At 43.9% G+C, this 14,521-nt stretch overlaps 2 protein-coding genes across 2 annotated transcripts in view; both read left to right on the forward strand.

The window, feature by feature from the left end:
• The first annotated feature begins 4,254 nt into the window (after nt 1-4,254).
• Nucleotides 4,255-14,521, forward strand: part of ccdc92ba (coiled-coil domain containing 92Ba) — a 70,743-nt gene continuing 60,476 nt past the window's right edge. The window contains exons 1-2 of the mRNA XM_068008336.1: nt 4,255-4,485; nt 13,932-14,079. Coding sequence (XP_067864437.1) covers nt 13,950-14,079 — 130 coding nt within the window. The 5' untranslated portion in view covers nt 4,255-4,485; nt 13,932-13,949. The remainder of the gene's footprint in view (nt 4,486-13,931; nt 14,080-14,521) is intronic.
• Nucleotides 9,982-10,653, forward strand: LOC137299224 (uncharacterized protein in mobD 3'region-like). The gene has a single exon (XM_067967888.1). It carries the CDS (start codon nt 9,982-9,984, stop codon nt 10,651-10,653), a length of 672 nt encoding a protein of 223 aa, XP_067823989.1.

Genomic DNA, 14,521 nt, shown 5'->3' on the forward strand with positions numbered 1-14,521 from the left:
CTTATCCCAATGAGGTGCTCAAAGCCGCCACAGCTTGCAGAAGTGGAGAAATGTCCTATTCCGTGGGACTGAATTCCTCTGATGAGCACAAAATTCGCCCAAAATGCTACAGAATAAAGAGTGTTTCTGTTCTTGTTTCACTGGGTGTAAAATAAATATGTTAACTCAGTTTGCTACATTCATTTATTTTCTGCTTATGCCGACCCTTGTTAATATTGATGATGCATTCACATCAAGTGACATCGAGGGGATTATGTGAGCTGCACAACATTCAGTCTTTCACCAAGACCAGACACCAATTTTCTTCATTGGACCCGTATTCCTGGCCTATCACTTTGATGGCTAATTTAACTCTTATCACCAAACGCCAGTCTACCCCAGGATAACAGTAAACTACTGAAATATCGTTTTCTGGCAATCGGGAGAAAGGTCAAAAACTCCACACTCCCCCTAAGTTAAATCTGGAAGTCTGACATTGAGAATTTACAGGTCCTGCAAAAAAAAGACCAAGGAGCTCTCAGTAAAGCAGAAAGTTATTTCCAGTCCTATGCAGTGAAAGGGCTGCCCATCAGAGGGCGCCATGCATTCAATTACCAATAGTGAAAATCTCCTGTCCAAGGTGCTGAAACTTTAAACTCGCAGCTTTTGCTGAAGGTTTCTTGGATTTTTACTGTTACAATTTTGTAAAATTCATTGTTTAATTACAGAGGGAAAACCAGACAGAATTCTCATCCAAAATTGCTCCCCTGCTGGAAGTGGGCCGATGTGGATATTGGGTTGGGGCAATATTGGGCTCGGCTAAAATGATCCTCATCCCCCACCTGCCCGCCCCTCCTCTCCAATGGATAGGCTGCCAATGTTCACTGTCCAGGCTCAGAAATGAAGAATGATCGCTGGAGGGAGCTCGAAGAACTTCACCCCACAGGAGTCAGCACCTTCAGCAGAGGAGAAAGGAGAGACAAAACTAACAGTTTGTATCGTAACGGTCGAGGCACCTTGATTGCAGGAAGGCTGCAGACCTCCTGTAAAGCACAATCAATGCCAATAAAATGGAGAGAAGAAATAAAACATTAAAAACATAAGGATTATATGGAGTTATGGACAATACAAGGAACTGGGAAAGAAAGGAAAGACGGTTACATGTAAAAAGCAAATGATGGATTACAAAATATAAAATAACCAATAAACTAGAAATGCAAGTTGTGCTGCACATTATGCAAAGAGAAAAAGTTATTTGTCTCTTCTGGTGAATTTCTCACTCAGTGAGGAGTGTCAGCATTAGGGAATGGAATATTTTATCTTTCAATTTTGACACCAGGATACCCAGCCTCTGACCTGCTCTCGAGTGACCTTAATGATCAAACGGAATTGGAAATGTTGCCTTTTTATTTATGTACTTGCTGCTCTTCTGTGGCACTGTGCATAGGCAGTCTGAGGTCTGCGGGATAGTTGTGATGTTTTGCTGCTAAGATAGAGCTACGTTCAACCTGGCCTGCCCCTTTAAGGGACAGGCTACCCCTTGTAGGAACTAATCTAAATAGACACACCCTATCTATAAGAGGCTAACCGTTGAGGGAAGGTTCTATAACTTGGCAGCTATTTGTAAACCTCTAGGCTTCTGTCCTTAGGGAGAAGCCAGGTGATCAGGGTCAGAACAACTGACAAGAATTGACTGGCTTTCCTTCTTTGCTTATACTTTTAACACTTTGACGTGCGATGCCTGAAGTGTGTTGGATGCATGCGAGATCCAACACTTTTATATATAGAAATATTTCTTATCACCCCATTGATTTTAATTCAGTTAATTTTCTCTTTCTCCCCTCATAAATTCCATCCCCTGGCATGCACCATTTGTGCAGCAATAGCGGAAGTGGGTAACCTAACCCCTGACCTTTGCCACTGACTGGAAGTGTGCGACTGCAGCACAACTTGAGATGCTCCCCTCGTTCTCTCAGAAAATGGTCCTTCCCTCCTCAGTCAGCTCTTGCTGAGATTAGGAATTCACCATTTGAGATATTTCAGGGGAAGGGCTGGTGTCTTATCACTCAGAAGCCCAGTACGCTAATGTCCTGTCACTGTAGGCCACATTCATATATTCTTACCTTTCAATAGCACAAATTAAAGATGTACATACAGTTCAGTTTATGCCAAACTCACTAGAAGAGGGCTTTCCATTATTCATTTACTTTGCCCTTGCCTCAGTTAAAAGGTGAAAGTTGATTTGGTGTCCGTCTACCATTTAGGGGCTGTGTAAACAAATATTGCCGTCTCTTCTCATCCTTGCTGCTCTGGAACCTGCTTACTCATTGTTCAACCATTCCTTTAAATTCCATATATAGTCACCAAAAACAAGCTAAGGCTCCAATCCCTGGCATAAAAACACTAAAGTGCTGAGAAAAACATATCTGATATTGAGTATATTGACCTGAATAGCAATCTGCTGTGCTTATGTAAAATACACCCAAATATAGTTCATCCATGTGCAACAGCAGCCTAGGAATAGCCTATGGAAGAATATGCCACTACAACTAATTGATGCATGGCTTTGGGTTAGTGCCATACACTCAATATTCGTTTGGCACATCACATGGAGGGAAAGGTAGCCATGAAAACTGTGTAATTACTGCCAGGGATCTCCCCTGGTGTCTCAGTGAGTAAATGCACGGCGTGCTGCAGTACTGAGAGGTTTGATCCCCGGTCATATGGACACTGGCTGGAGAGGATTGACCTTGGGTGTGATGGTGCCCGCTGTTAAATGGCTGCCGACTTTCTCTGCCAAGTCTCACACAAGAACGGGAACTTGGCAGACCCCCGAATGGCAGCACTTTCACAAGAAAAGGGGAGAAAATTGGGGGTGAGGGGGGTGGAGTATTGCTCCTGGGGATCACTCCAATTTCAAGAGGTGTATCATAGATTTCCCCCCCCCCCAACATTGACAGTTGACTTGACCAGTAGGAAAAAAAAAATCAATTTAAACAGACTTGAGTATCTGTCACAGGAGGCTGGGGAAGGGGATAGAAATTGAGCCAAAACTCAATTCCAGTCCTTACCACAACCCCAGTGTAAGGTCTTCTACAAAGTACACTAATGTATTTCTTCTAATGTCTTTAGAAGAAGGTGCATTCATATAGCGCCTTTCACAAAGTCAGGTCATCCCAAAGTGCTTCGTAATGTGGGAAATGCCAATTTGCGCACAGCAAGATCCCACAAACAGCAATGTGATAATGACCTGGCGATTTGTTTTCGTGATGTTGGTTGAGGGATAAATATTGGCCAGGATGCCGGGGGGAACTCCCCTGCTCTTGTTTGAAATGGTGCCATAGGATCTTTTACATCCACCTGAGAGGGCAGACGGGACCTCGGCTTCACGTCTCATCCGAAAGACGACACCTCCAACGGTGCAGCACTCTTGTGTCAGCCTAGATTTTTGCGCTCAAGTCCCTGGAGTGGGACTTGCACCTACAACCTGCTGACTCAGAGGCGAGAGCTGAGATTCTACGATTCATAAGTGACCACAAGCACCAAGGAGTCAAACTGTCCATTACACGTGAGGATTACAACTAAAATTGTGTATAGCATTCTACTACATTAAAAAAAACTTAGCTCACAGGAAACATTTTTACCACATTCAAAACCCATCAACTTTGAGGCTAGAAATGACAATAGTCACCTAGAGGACTACCCTTCCATTTCCTGGTGTGAACGCAGGGGCTGCTTTTTAAAATTCATTCTCGGGGTATGGGCGTCATTAGCGAGGCCGGCATTTATTGCCCATCCCTAATTGCCCTTGAGAAGGTGGTGGTGAGCCGCCTTCTTGAACCGCTGCAGTCCGTGTGGTGAAGGTTCTCCCGCAGTGCTGTTGGGGAGGGAGTTCCAGGATTTTGACCCAGCGACCACGAAGGAAAGGCGATACATGCCTTACTCGGGATGGGGTGTGACTTGGAGATGATGGTGTTCCCATGCACCTGCTGCCCTTGTCCTTCTAGGTGGTGGAGATCATGGGTTTGCACTAACAAGGCTGCAGGCTGCAATCTTGTTCATGCAAACATCAAATGGAAACTGATGGCTTTTTTTTTTCAGGACAACTATGGTTCAGAGGGTGACATCAGCACTAATGCATCCCTCCCCCTCCTTTTCAGGGAGCTGCCCTGATCTTCCGGTCACGTTGGACCGTGTTTACGGCGGTGGATCAGCTGTTCCGCCGAGTGACGGGCGCTCCGTCCTTCAATCCACAACTTGGCAGCGGGGGCAGGACGGGCTGGGATCGCGGTCCCCTCTCAGCGATGCTCGGGTCCGGGGGAGCTGGGCGGTGAGCGGCTGGTGTGGGAGATTTGTGCAGCGATGTTAATACATTTCTAAATCCGATATCCCCCCCACCCCCTCCTTGTGTAGCAGCCCGTCCCTGGGCTGGTGTCTTTGTTCCTGGCTCCTGAACGCCCCTAGTAATTCCCACAGTTCATAGACTGGGAGCTGCTTGTTTATCTGGTGAGTACAGGTTGTTTATTTCAAATCACTTTCAACTCATTTAAAAATGTTTCATTTCCAGCTCTACTTTGGTTACAGAAACTAATAGATTTTTTAAAAAAAAAATTTAAGGTTTGCATCTTTAATTGTTTAAGATCCTTTTTTTTAAAAAAAAAAGTCTGGTTACTATGCAGCCTGTGTTCTTTTGGTTTTAAGAGTAAAATAAAAGTCTGATCTGGGCCGCACTGTGATGTTCTTATCTGCCTGTGTTTGTTTACAATGGCTCCAGCCTTCATCAAAAGAAACGCGAGAACCGTGAGTCCTGTTAGGATGTGACAGAGAGGCTCTGTTCGCACTTGCAGTTCACCGATAGGAATCGACTTGCTCTGTCGGTGGGCGGCCGGGGAGGGTCGAGTCTGTCCCCTAACCCCTGCCCCTTTCCCTCTCTCCCTCCGTCCCCTCTATTCAGTCACATTTTGCCTCTTTGGAATTGTAAACAAATCAGGTCATGTTAATGTTCATCATGCTGCATGTCCTTGTCCGGTGGGTGAAGGTGGATTCGATTATAAAAAAAAAATTACATTTATATAGCGCCTTTCAGCAGCTCAGGATGACTCAAAGCACCTAATAGCCAATGAAGTATTTTTGAAGTGTGGTCACTGTTGTAATATGGGCAATGGGCAGCCAATCTGCACACAGCAAGATCCCATAAACAGCAATGAGGTAATGACCCGATGATGTGTTTTTAGTGACGTTGGTTGCGGGATAAATACTGGCCAGGACCGGGGAGAACTCCCCCGCTCTTCTTCGAATCGTGCCATGGGATTTTTTACGTCCACCTGAGAGGGCAGACGGGGCCTCGGTTATATTCCTAACAAGCAGAATGTTGTAGTTTCCTCTTCGGGTGTGGTATAATCTGTGATTTCATTTACTGGGAGCCTGGCTCAGTTTGGGTCAATGCAACAAGGCTAGCAAAATATTCATCATGTCTTCCAACAAGCAACCAGTCTTGGTCCTGTCACCCACTAACATCATTTTGGAGAACATGCACAGTGATAAATAAAACAGACTCCTGTACAGCAAGGCTAAATTAAGTGTAATCGTGGGCCTGGGGTATTCATTCACCTTTACCAACTCTTCCTCAATACCAACTTGGCGATCCAAACTGGACCACCGCCAACAATATAACACTTCCTCAGTACTGCACTGAAGTGTTAGCCTAGATTATGTGCTCACCTCTGTAGTGGGGCTTGAACTCATAACCTTCAGACTCAGAGGCAAGAGTGCTACCAATTAAGCCAAGTTGACACTCTATGGAGACACACATGATTATTTCCTATATAGAAGTCAGTAAGAAGTTTGTCATTTTATGCAACTGTAGCATAGTTTGCTTTAGAAATGTAAATGATATTGTCTGAATCCCCTGCCCTGTGTCACCTTATGTGATGTTGTATTTTCTACCATCTTAATCCAATTCTGCCCCAGTTCTGTTGTCGGTTATCGCCTGCCTTTCTGTCAGTCCCCCCAACACTAAGAGGTAAACACAAGACATTTACAAATGGGAAATCATCATTATCTGTGCCTGACACTGCACCTCAGAATAAAACAAGTGGAGCCCAGCTTTACGAAAGTTCAGCCTCAGTTCTCCTGGAAAATCCGAGATATTTGTCCGCAGATCCCATGAGCAATAGCAATGGTCAGGGGCAGTTGGTTTCTGTTTGGGTGTATTACATACAATGGGATTGAGTGTATATAGTGTATTACGAGATGGGATGACCTGTTTCAGTCATCTTATTGTTGGTGTGGTTGTCATAGAAAATGGTGCAAATGTGTGAAAGCTATGCAAGATGGGGGCTAGCAGCCTGCCTACTTCAATAACACACAACCTCTGTTTATACAGCCCTGTTATATATCACACGCTCAAATTAGAAAAGCATTACTAACCGAGATCATGAAATTTGGGGGTAGGTTCCTGAAGTAGTTCTAAAGCCCAGCCTTAGGGGGGTGAAACTGGACATGGGCAGGAGACCAAAACAGTCAACGGAACTAAATATCGAGCAAGGTGTGTAAGACGAGACCAGTCTGATACTGCCTGTTTTACTCAGGTCCAATTTCACCTGAAACTGTGCAGAACACTTAATATCCATAATCATTCCTTACGGTCATGTACAACGTTTAGAATTGTAGGGGCCTTGGCTTCCAACATTTACACTTTACTACAGCTTTCCTAGGGCCTCACTAATGCATAGTGCACCATGATCGTACATACGTTTGCCGTGCTTGGTCAAAAAGGTGTGGGTGACCATCGGATCTCAATCTCTGGATTCTTTCCACAGAATGGAGAGTCTGAAAGGATTTAACTAAGTGAAGGGGGGGGGGGGGGAGGAGAAGGAAGGATGCCGAGGAACCAAAGGCCACACATATCCTCTTATAACTCGTGCGATTGGACAGTCAGGTGGACAAGGAGATCGACCTTAAATTTCCAGTCCAGCTGATACTTGTGCTGAGACTACCCAATGGGAGTCGGTCTCAGCCAGGCTATTTAAAAAGAGTCAAAACTGCTCATGGGATCCATTTCAATTTATGTTTTGTCCGCTAGCAGGTTAACCAATGAGTGACATTGATGCATCCAGTGCTCCGACAAACGAGAGAGCAGAAAACGAGCTTCGGGAAGGGGAAGAGGGTAAATAGGGGGAAAAAATGGAAGGAGAGAAATCTACCATAGTGAATATACTTGTAATAAATGCTCACTTGGAAATGGTAGAAGCATTGCTGCCTGTCACCAGAACACTCCACACGGAACAGAAAAAGACCGGATTGTTTTAGGGGGAACTCGGTAATGGTGCACCTTTGAGAATTCTCAACAGCTCTTTATCACCTCAGTAACAAAAGCTGGCCCAAGCTATTTTTAGTTTAGGCACAAAACACTACAGGTGAAGGTACATCATGTGATCTGGTGCATTTCTCTGGTGATTTGGATTTTGCAAAGTACTGCAGGCATTTAGAACCTAGAATTATAACGGGGCTCAGAGGGTTAAATTATGAGGTCCTGGCTTGTATGCCCTTGAATATAGAATGTAAGGAATCTTACAACACCAGGTTATAGTCCAACAATTTTATTTTAAAATCACAAGCTTTCGGAGATAATCTCCGAAAGCTTGTGATTTTAAAATAAAATTTGTTGGACTATAACCTGGTGTTGTAAGATTCCTTACATTTGTCCACCCCAGTCCATCACCGGCATCTCCACATCTTGAATATAGAAGATTGAGGGATCTGATCGAGGTGTTTAATATGTTAAAAAGGATTCGATAGGGCAGAGACAGATAAACTATTTCCTCTGATGGGGGAATCAAGAAGGAGGAGACATCTTAAAAGTAGAGCTAGGCCATTTAGGAGAGAAATCAGGAAACACTTTTCCTAGGAGAAATTTTGAATTCTTCCCCCCCACCATAGGCTGTGGATGCTGGGACAATTGGAGCTTTCAAGGCTGAGGTCGATAGATTTTTGTTCGGTAAGGGTATTAAGGGATTTGGAGCTAAGGCTGGTAAATGGAATTAAGATACAGATCAGCCATGATCTATTTGAAGGCTGGAGGGACTAAGTGGCCCACTCCTGTTCCTATGATCCAAAAGGGAGACAAGTTGGGGGATTCCAAATTCCCACTGAACAGCTAAAGGTGAAATCCTTGAAAGGACAGCACACAGCGTAACCACCACTGACCAAAATTTTACTCAACCTTTTCTATCTTAATCTATCAGAGCTGTCAACACTGGGGAAATGTTAGGAGTGAGATTTCTATATGGTCAGAAAGAACAAGACCAATTGTGAACCCAGTTAAACATTCGGGGCTGTGTTCATTTTAAGGAGCAAGATCGATTAAAGTAGGTTTAATTTTAAATTGAAATGAGAGAGACTGACCTCAAACGAGGGAGACTTGATGGGTCGAAACTACGCAGAATCTGACCCTTGTTCTTCAAGTAGTTAGGCTGTAATATTTTATTCTTTCATTTAACTTTTAAATTAAGAATCATTCGGGGTCACATTTAAATGTTAATGTTGCTAGGTATTCCTCACTAATAATTCAAACCTTTAAGGGATTCTGTGATATTTATCTGATGTGAATTTGAAAAAAAAATAATTGTCCATTTCTATTTGTCCAAAGGTTTTGTTTAAGGACTAATATCACTGTGTGGCCTGTCACTCGCTCACACACAAATCTCATGGGACTCAGTGGTTCACGGTGGTGACATTTTAGCCTTGGATTGGAGGAAAATATTCCACTTGTGCTCTCTCCTGACAACATTTCCTCCCACCTCCTGTTAGCTCACTCAAATCTCCCCATGTAATCAAATCCACATCTTCCTCATCAAAATCTTCACTTGCAGGTCACTGGTGATGGACTAAAAGAACCGGTTTTCACCACTGATGTACAATATCCTTGGACACCAATCCCCAGATGTTGGTGAGGAGGACTGGGCTGGGTCTATCTTTATCATCTCCTGATTCGTCAGCATAAAATGGTTATGTACTTAACCAATTCCATTTCCATTTCCGCCACCAATTTTCTTCCTTCCCCTCCTCTGCTGTAAGCCCTTGCTACAGTCTAGTTCCACAGATCTTGGTCCAACTTCACCCAAGTGGCCATTATTCATGTGCGAACCGTCACGGTGACTGTCGGCAAGTTTACTTGACTATTGGGAAGGAGGCGTCATGGCTTTACCCGATCCTGACCACCTCCAATGTTCACCCACGCACACTTCCAGCAGGAATCACTGGATAGTGGAAATGCTGGCCGATTTTCACCCCCCAAAATTGGGGGTACTAAGGCCAGATATATCTACTGCAGCTCTAGCTGTGACCAACCAACTCAGCAGAGACTGGATTGAAGCAGAGATCTTCCTGTCCATGTAGCTCAGTTACTCATGAGATTAATGCACTGAGTCACTGAGGAATCCTAGAGTTTCAGTTTTAAATAATATACATTATAGACATTTAAATGGAGAGTACATAGGAACTGGATTAGCCATTCAGCCCCTCGAGCCAGCTCCGCCATTCAATCAGATCATGGCTGATCTGTACCTCAACTCCATTTACCCATCTTAGCTCCATTTCCCTGGATACCCTTACCTAACAAAAAACTGTCAATCTCAGTCTTGAAAGCTCCAATTGTCCCTGCGTACTCAGCCTTTTGGGGGAGAGAATTACAGATTTCTATTATTAGACGGCTTTGGGCTAAGGAACTAAAGCAGAAACAGCGGATACGGAGTCAATGGACTCAGTGATTGCGTCGATAAATCTATATCATGAGGACAGTTTAAATTCAGACATCAGCAAGAAGAAACATTTTCAACACGAGCAGTCGTTGCCAGTACAAGTAGCAACCTTGGGAGAGGCAAATGGCTTGGAGGAGGAGTTTGAGAAGAGGTGATGATACAGGATATCTCAAGAGAGGCAGCAGCAGGAGGGAAGTAAACAGCGCAGGATTTCATTTTGCTCTGTTCGGCTTCCACTATTATGAGCTTTAGGACGTTAAATATCGTTTACAACCCAGACTGGTTATTAAATTCAATGCAGGAATGGCCCAAACAGGCTAATACTGGCAACGAAAGCCTACGACAGGCTAATATTGGCAACGATGGCCTACGACAGGCTAATATTGGCAACGATGGCTTACGACAGGCTAATATTGGCAACGATGGCCTACGACAGGCTAATATTGGCAACGATGGCCTACGACAGGCTAATATTGGCAACGATGGCCTACCTCAGGCTAATATTGGCAACGATGGCCTACGACAGGCTAATATTGGCAACGATGGCCTACCTCAGGCTAATATTGGCAACGATGGCCTACCTCAGGCCAGTATTGGCAACGATGGCCTACCTCAGGCCAGTATTGGCAACGATGGCCTACGACAGGCTAATATTGGCAACGATGGCCTACGACAGGCTAATATTGGCAACGATGGCCTACGTCAGGCTAATATTGGCAACGATGGCCTACGTCAGGCTAATATTGGCAACGATGGCCTACGACAGGCTAATATTGGCAACGATGGCCTACCTCAGGCTAATATTGGCAACGATGGCCTACGACAGGCTAATATTGGCGACGATGGCCTACGACAGGCTAATATTGGCAACGATGGCCTACGACAGGCTAATATTGGCAACGATGGCCTATGACATAAGCCCTTCCTATACTTCGGGGGTGGCAGTAAAACTAGTGGTGGGACTTGGAGCCCCATTACTTGATGAAGTTGCTTTATTTAACTAATGGCAGTGGGAATTGCACATTCAGACTTTTTTTCCCGCTTTTAAGCTTACCAGTGACGTATTTGCTTTGATTTGTTCCTCAGCCTCTTTTTCCCCATTTTGCATCTTTTTAATTTTCTGCGCTCCAGAATTTATTGGCTGTGCCGTTGATTTTCTGCAGCCAGTTACTACAATAAACCCTTGGGTAATGAAGAAACTCTTAACTAGTGCAAAATCTGTAATAAAAACAGAAAATGTTGGAAAGGCTCAGCAAGTGAGGCAGCATCGGTGGAGAAAGAAACAGTTAACGTCTCAGGTCGATGACCTTTCATCTGACGAAAGGTCATCAACCTGAAACGTTAACTCTGTTTCTTTCTCCACAGATGCTGCCTCACTTGCTGAGTCTTTCCAACATTTTCTGCTTTTATTTCTTAACTACTGCATATTTGTTGAATGTTGGTATTTATACAATACAACCTCTCTTCAGAGCTTGCTGATATTGGGTTAACAATAAATGCCATGTCACCATTACTCTAGGTTCTTTCACGATTCACTATAAATATACTTTAAGATCCATTAGAAAATTGGCAATACCAATTTTCCTATCGGATACAAATATTAGTTCCATCTGACTTTTAACGGTGCTGCAGTCCTTATTTTATAGCCCTAATTTATATTCTTGGTACTTAATTTATATTTCTAACCATGAGGGCCATTGATCCCACCTTCCTTCAAGGTCCAAAAAAAGACCTAAAGGTGTGGACATCAACTACATCCCATACAATGAACAGAACCGAACCTGTGACAGGTAGGTAGCCTAACATTTATGGCCTAACTGGTGAGAATTGCCTGGACTCGATGGCGGCGCCACCTCCTCCCACATGCAGTCAAGACTTGCAAGGAGGTGGAAGCGCCATCGAACACGATGGCGCTGCCACCTCCTTGCAAGTCTTGGCTGCATGTGGTTTTTAACCCCTCCGCGAGACATTTTACTGATATTACAGTGCTGCACAGCGCCAGAAATTCAGTCCCATAGCCGTATCCCCTCACTTGATCATTTCCTTGCAAGTTTCCAGTCCATGTGGTGTTTATCCCCCAGTGTTGCATTTTACTGGTGTCACAGTTTTATATTTGATGCTGCACTTCCTATTTCAAGTAATCGATTGTAACAGTATTTTCAATCCAGTGCTCTGGGTAGAATATCCTACCTGGGATAATTCTTTAACTGAGAAAGCTTTTTTATAATGAAGTTAGTCAGAACATAGAAATAAATCTAAGTAGCACTGCTTGCTCACTGAAAAAAAATTGTAAGCAGCATTGATTCACAACACCGCTGCGTACCATGGGATTATGCATGAATGAACTTTTCTTTTTGTGAAATCATGCCACGTTCTTCCTTCAGGATCAGGTCAACAGATCTGAAATTATGGGCATTTTATTAAAATTATAATGTGCAGAATCGGTGAGGGCAAAACTTTGCACTGACAGTCACAAGCTGTAGCTCCCCCCTGGTGGCTCAGTTTGTAAACGCAGTGGCCAATGGAGAACTGAGCCGCATAGACCAAAAATGCACCAGTTCTGCCAGGATGGCATTCGGAACACTACAATTGGCGATCCTAAAAAGCTCAGAGTCGGGGAGGGGGGGTTAACAGCCTCTCCTGATCATTATCAATACCTGCATGCACGGTTGATGGGGTGAAGAAAAAAATATGCCCTTGGAATTGCCTTCATAGAATCATACAGCACAGAAGGAGGCCATTCAGCCCATTGTGCCTGTGCTGGCTCTTTGAAAGAGTTCTCCAATTAGCCTCACCCCACCTTGCTCTTTCCCCATAGCCCTGCAAATTTCTCCTTGGACGAAAAGCCTGCTATACCTGTGAAGAAAGGGCACTGGGGTAAGGGTCAGGAAGGTCGGGGGCGTTCATGGAAGCTCACAGAAGCATGGCTCAGCCCCTTTTGAAGGAGAACATTATAATGCCCATTTGTTTTCCTATCTCACTATTGCACAGTTTTGGGAGCTCAGAAAACCAAAGAGTGCGCATTGGGTAAAAGCATTTCCAAAAACTGGTGCCCAGTTCACCACCTGAAAATAAAAATAGAACGCAGCCCTAACGTGAGCAGATAGATGGTTGGAGACATTTCACAGCGTATCAGTTATAACCCAAGTTTTGCCCGCTTTAAGGCAGCAGCCATGTTTCCTCTGGATGGATGTGCATTGCTGAGGAAGTGCCATTCAGAGTGTGCGAGAGAATGAATGGATTCTTATTGGAATGAGAAAGGGTTAAAACTTGGCAGGCTATAGTAGGGAATTGTTGACTGGTTTCTGATAGAGAGATCCCATAGTGCATTCATTGAGATGTTGATTCGCGGCTTGGCGGCCAATTAAGCGTGATCAATTGGTTTAAAAAAAAATGGCCAAGTATCAGAAATTCACAGCAGGCCAGTCAGCATCTGAAAAAGTGTTTTGGGAGGGACCGTCATCAGAACTGGCACAATCTGGCCGGAGGAGGTCCTTTATGGGACTGACCAAAACAAAGAGGTAAGAGAAGGTAGAGTTTAAGAGATCAAATGTGCCAAATCCTTTCACAGGAAGGCAGAGCCTTCCGTTTTATTTCAGACAGGTAGCCTGATCGTCTTCGTGTGGTGGAAAATATAAATGGTCTTACCAGAGGCAACTGTCAGTGCAGAGAAAAGTAACACTGAACCATAATTTATCATTTTTACAATCAAAGCAAGTGATACTTATACCTGCACCGACAGTGCCTCTAGTAAGGCCATTTATATTTTGCTATTCCCGTGAAATAAACAACATTTATAAAAGAACAAATTCTTAATTCAAAGGACACTGTGAATTAAACAATGTTTAACTCTGCACGTGTCTGTTCACAGAATGTCATTTTGGAGATGCCATGATTTATAATCAGAGCATTTCCAAAATGATATTCTGTAAAGAGACACATGCACAGTTAAGCATTATTTAATTCACAGTGTCCTTTCGAATTAAAAAATAATTGTTCTTTTATAAATGTTGTTTGTTTCACGGGAACAGCAATGTTGGTGCTCTATGGGTTGAAGATGCTGATTCTTTTTATTGTGCAACAACAGAGGGGGAGGATTTATTGCAGTGTCCTCTGGGTCTCTGAATGTGTGACTATGTTCCACATCATTGTCTTTCCTGATCATTAATCTCTATTTTCCTCCGGGCTCAGACTGTTTACTCGGTCACCATGGAGACCTCATCCCTGGAGCGCCAGCTGCAGAGCGTTCAGCGAAACATCGTCTTCTTAAAGGGAGAACACATGGACTTACTGCACGGGCTGCACATGGAGATCCTGCAACTGCAGAAACGCTGCACCGGTGAGTTTCTGCCGCAGTCCTCAACCAATTCCAGAGGGGGCGGGGGGGGAAGGGTTACCAAGTTTCGACAAGTCCTAAACTAGATGGGGCGGGCAAAATCATGGCTTGGGTTCTGAGTTTCGCTCTGCTGTTGATGCCAATAGCAGCTTTGCTCTATCGGATGATGTCGAATTTAAAAAAGACTAGCTGATCTCCCGTGGTGTTGCTCCCATGTAGTGCAGAGCACAGGCCGGGTTATCAAGGTCAGAAATAAAACCAGGAAATAACTGGCTTTATTCAGACTGTAGACTTTGTTTTAAGAATGTTCATTTGTGATTTGCTATATATATATATATATATATAATCTAGCTAGATCTATATATGTGTATATAGATATATCTGTATGTGTGTATATAGATATATCTGTATATGATAAATCCAGGTGTGTCCAAGCTTTTGTCTT

Source organism: Heptranchias perlo, chromosome 28 (assembly GCF_035084215.1).
Source record: "Heptranchias perlo isolate sHepPer1 chromosome 28, sHepPer1.hap1, whole genome shotgun sequence".
Classification (NCBI taxonomy): Eukaryota; Metazoa; Chordata; class Chondrichthyes; order Hexanchiformes; family Hexanchidae; genus Heptranchias; species Heptranchias perlo.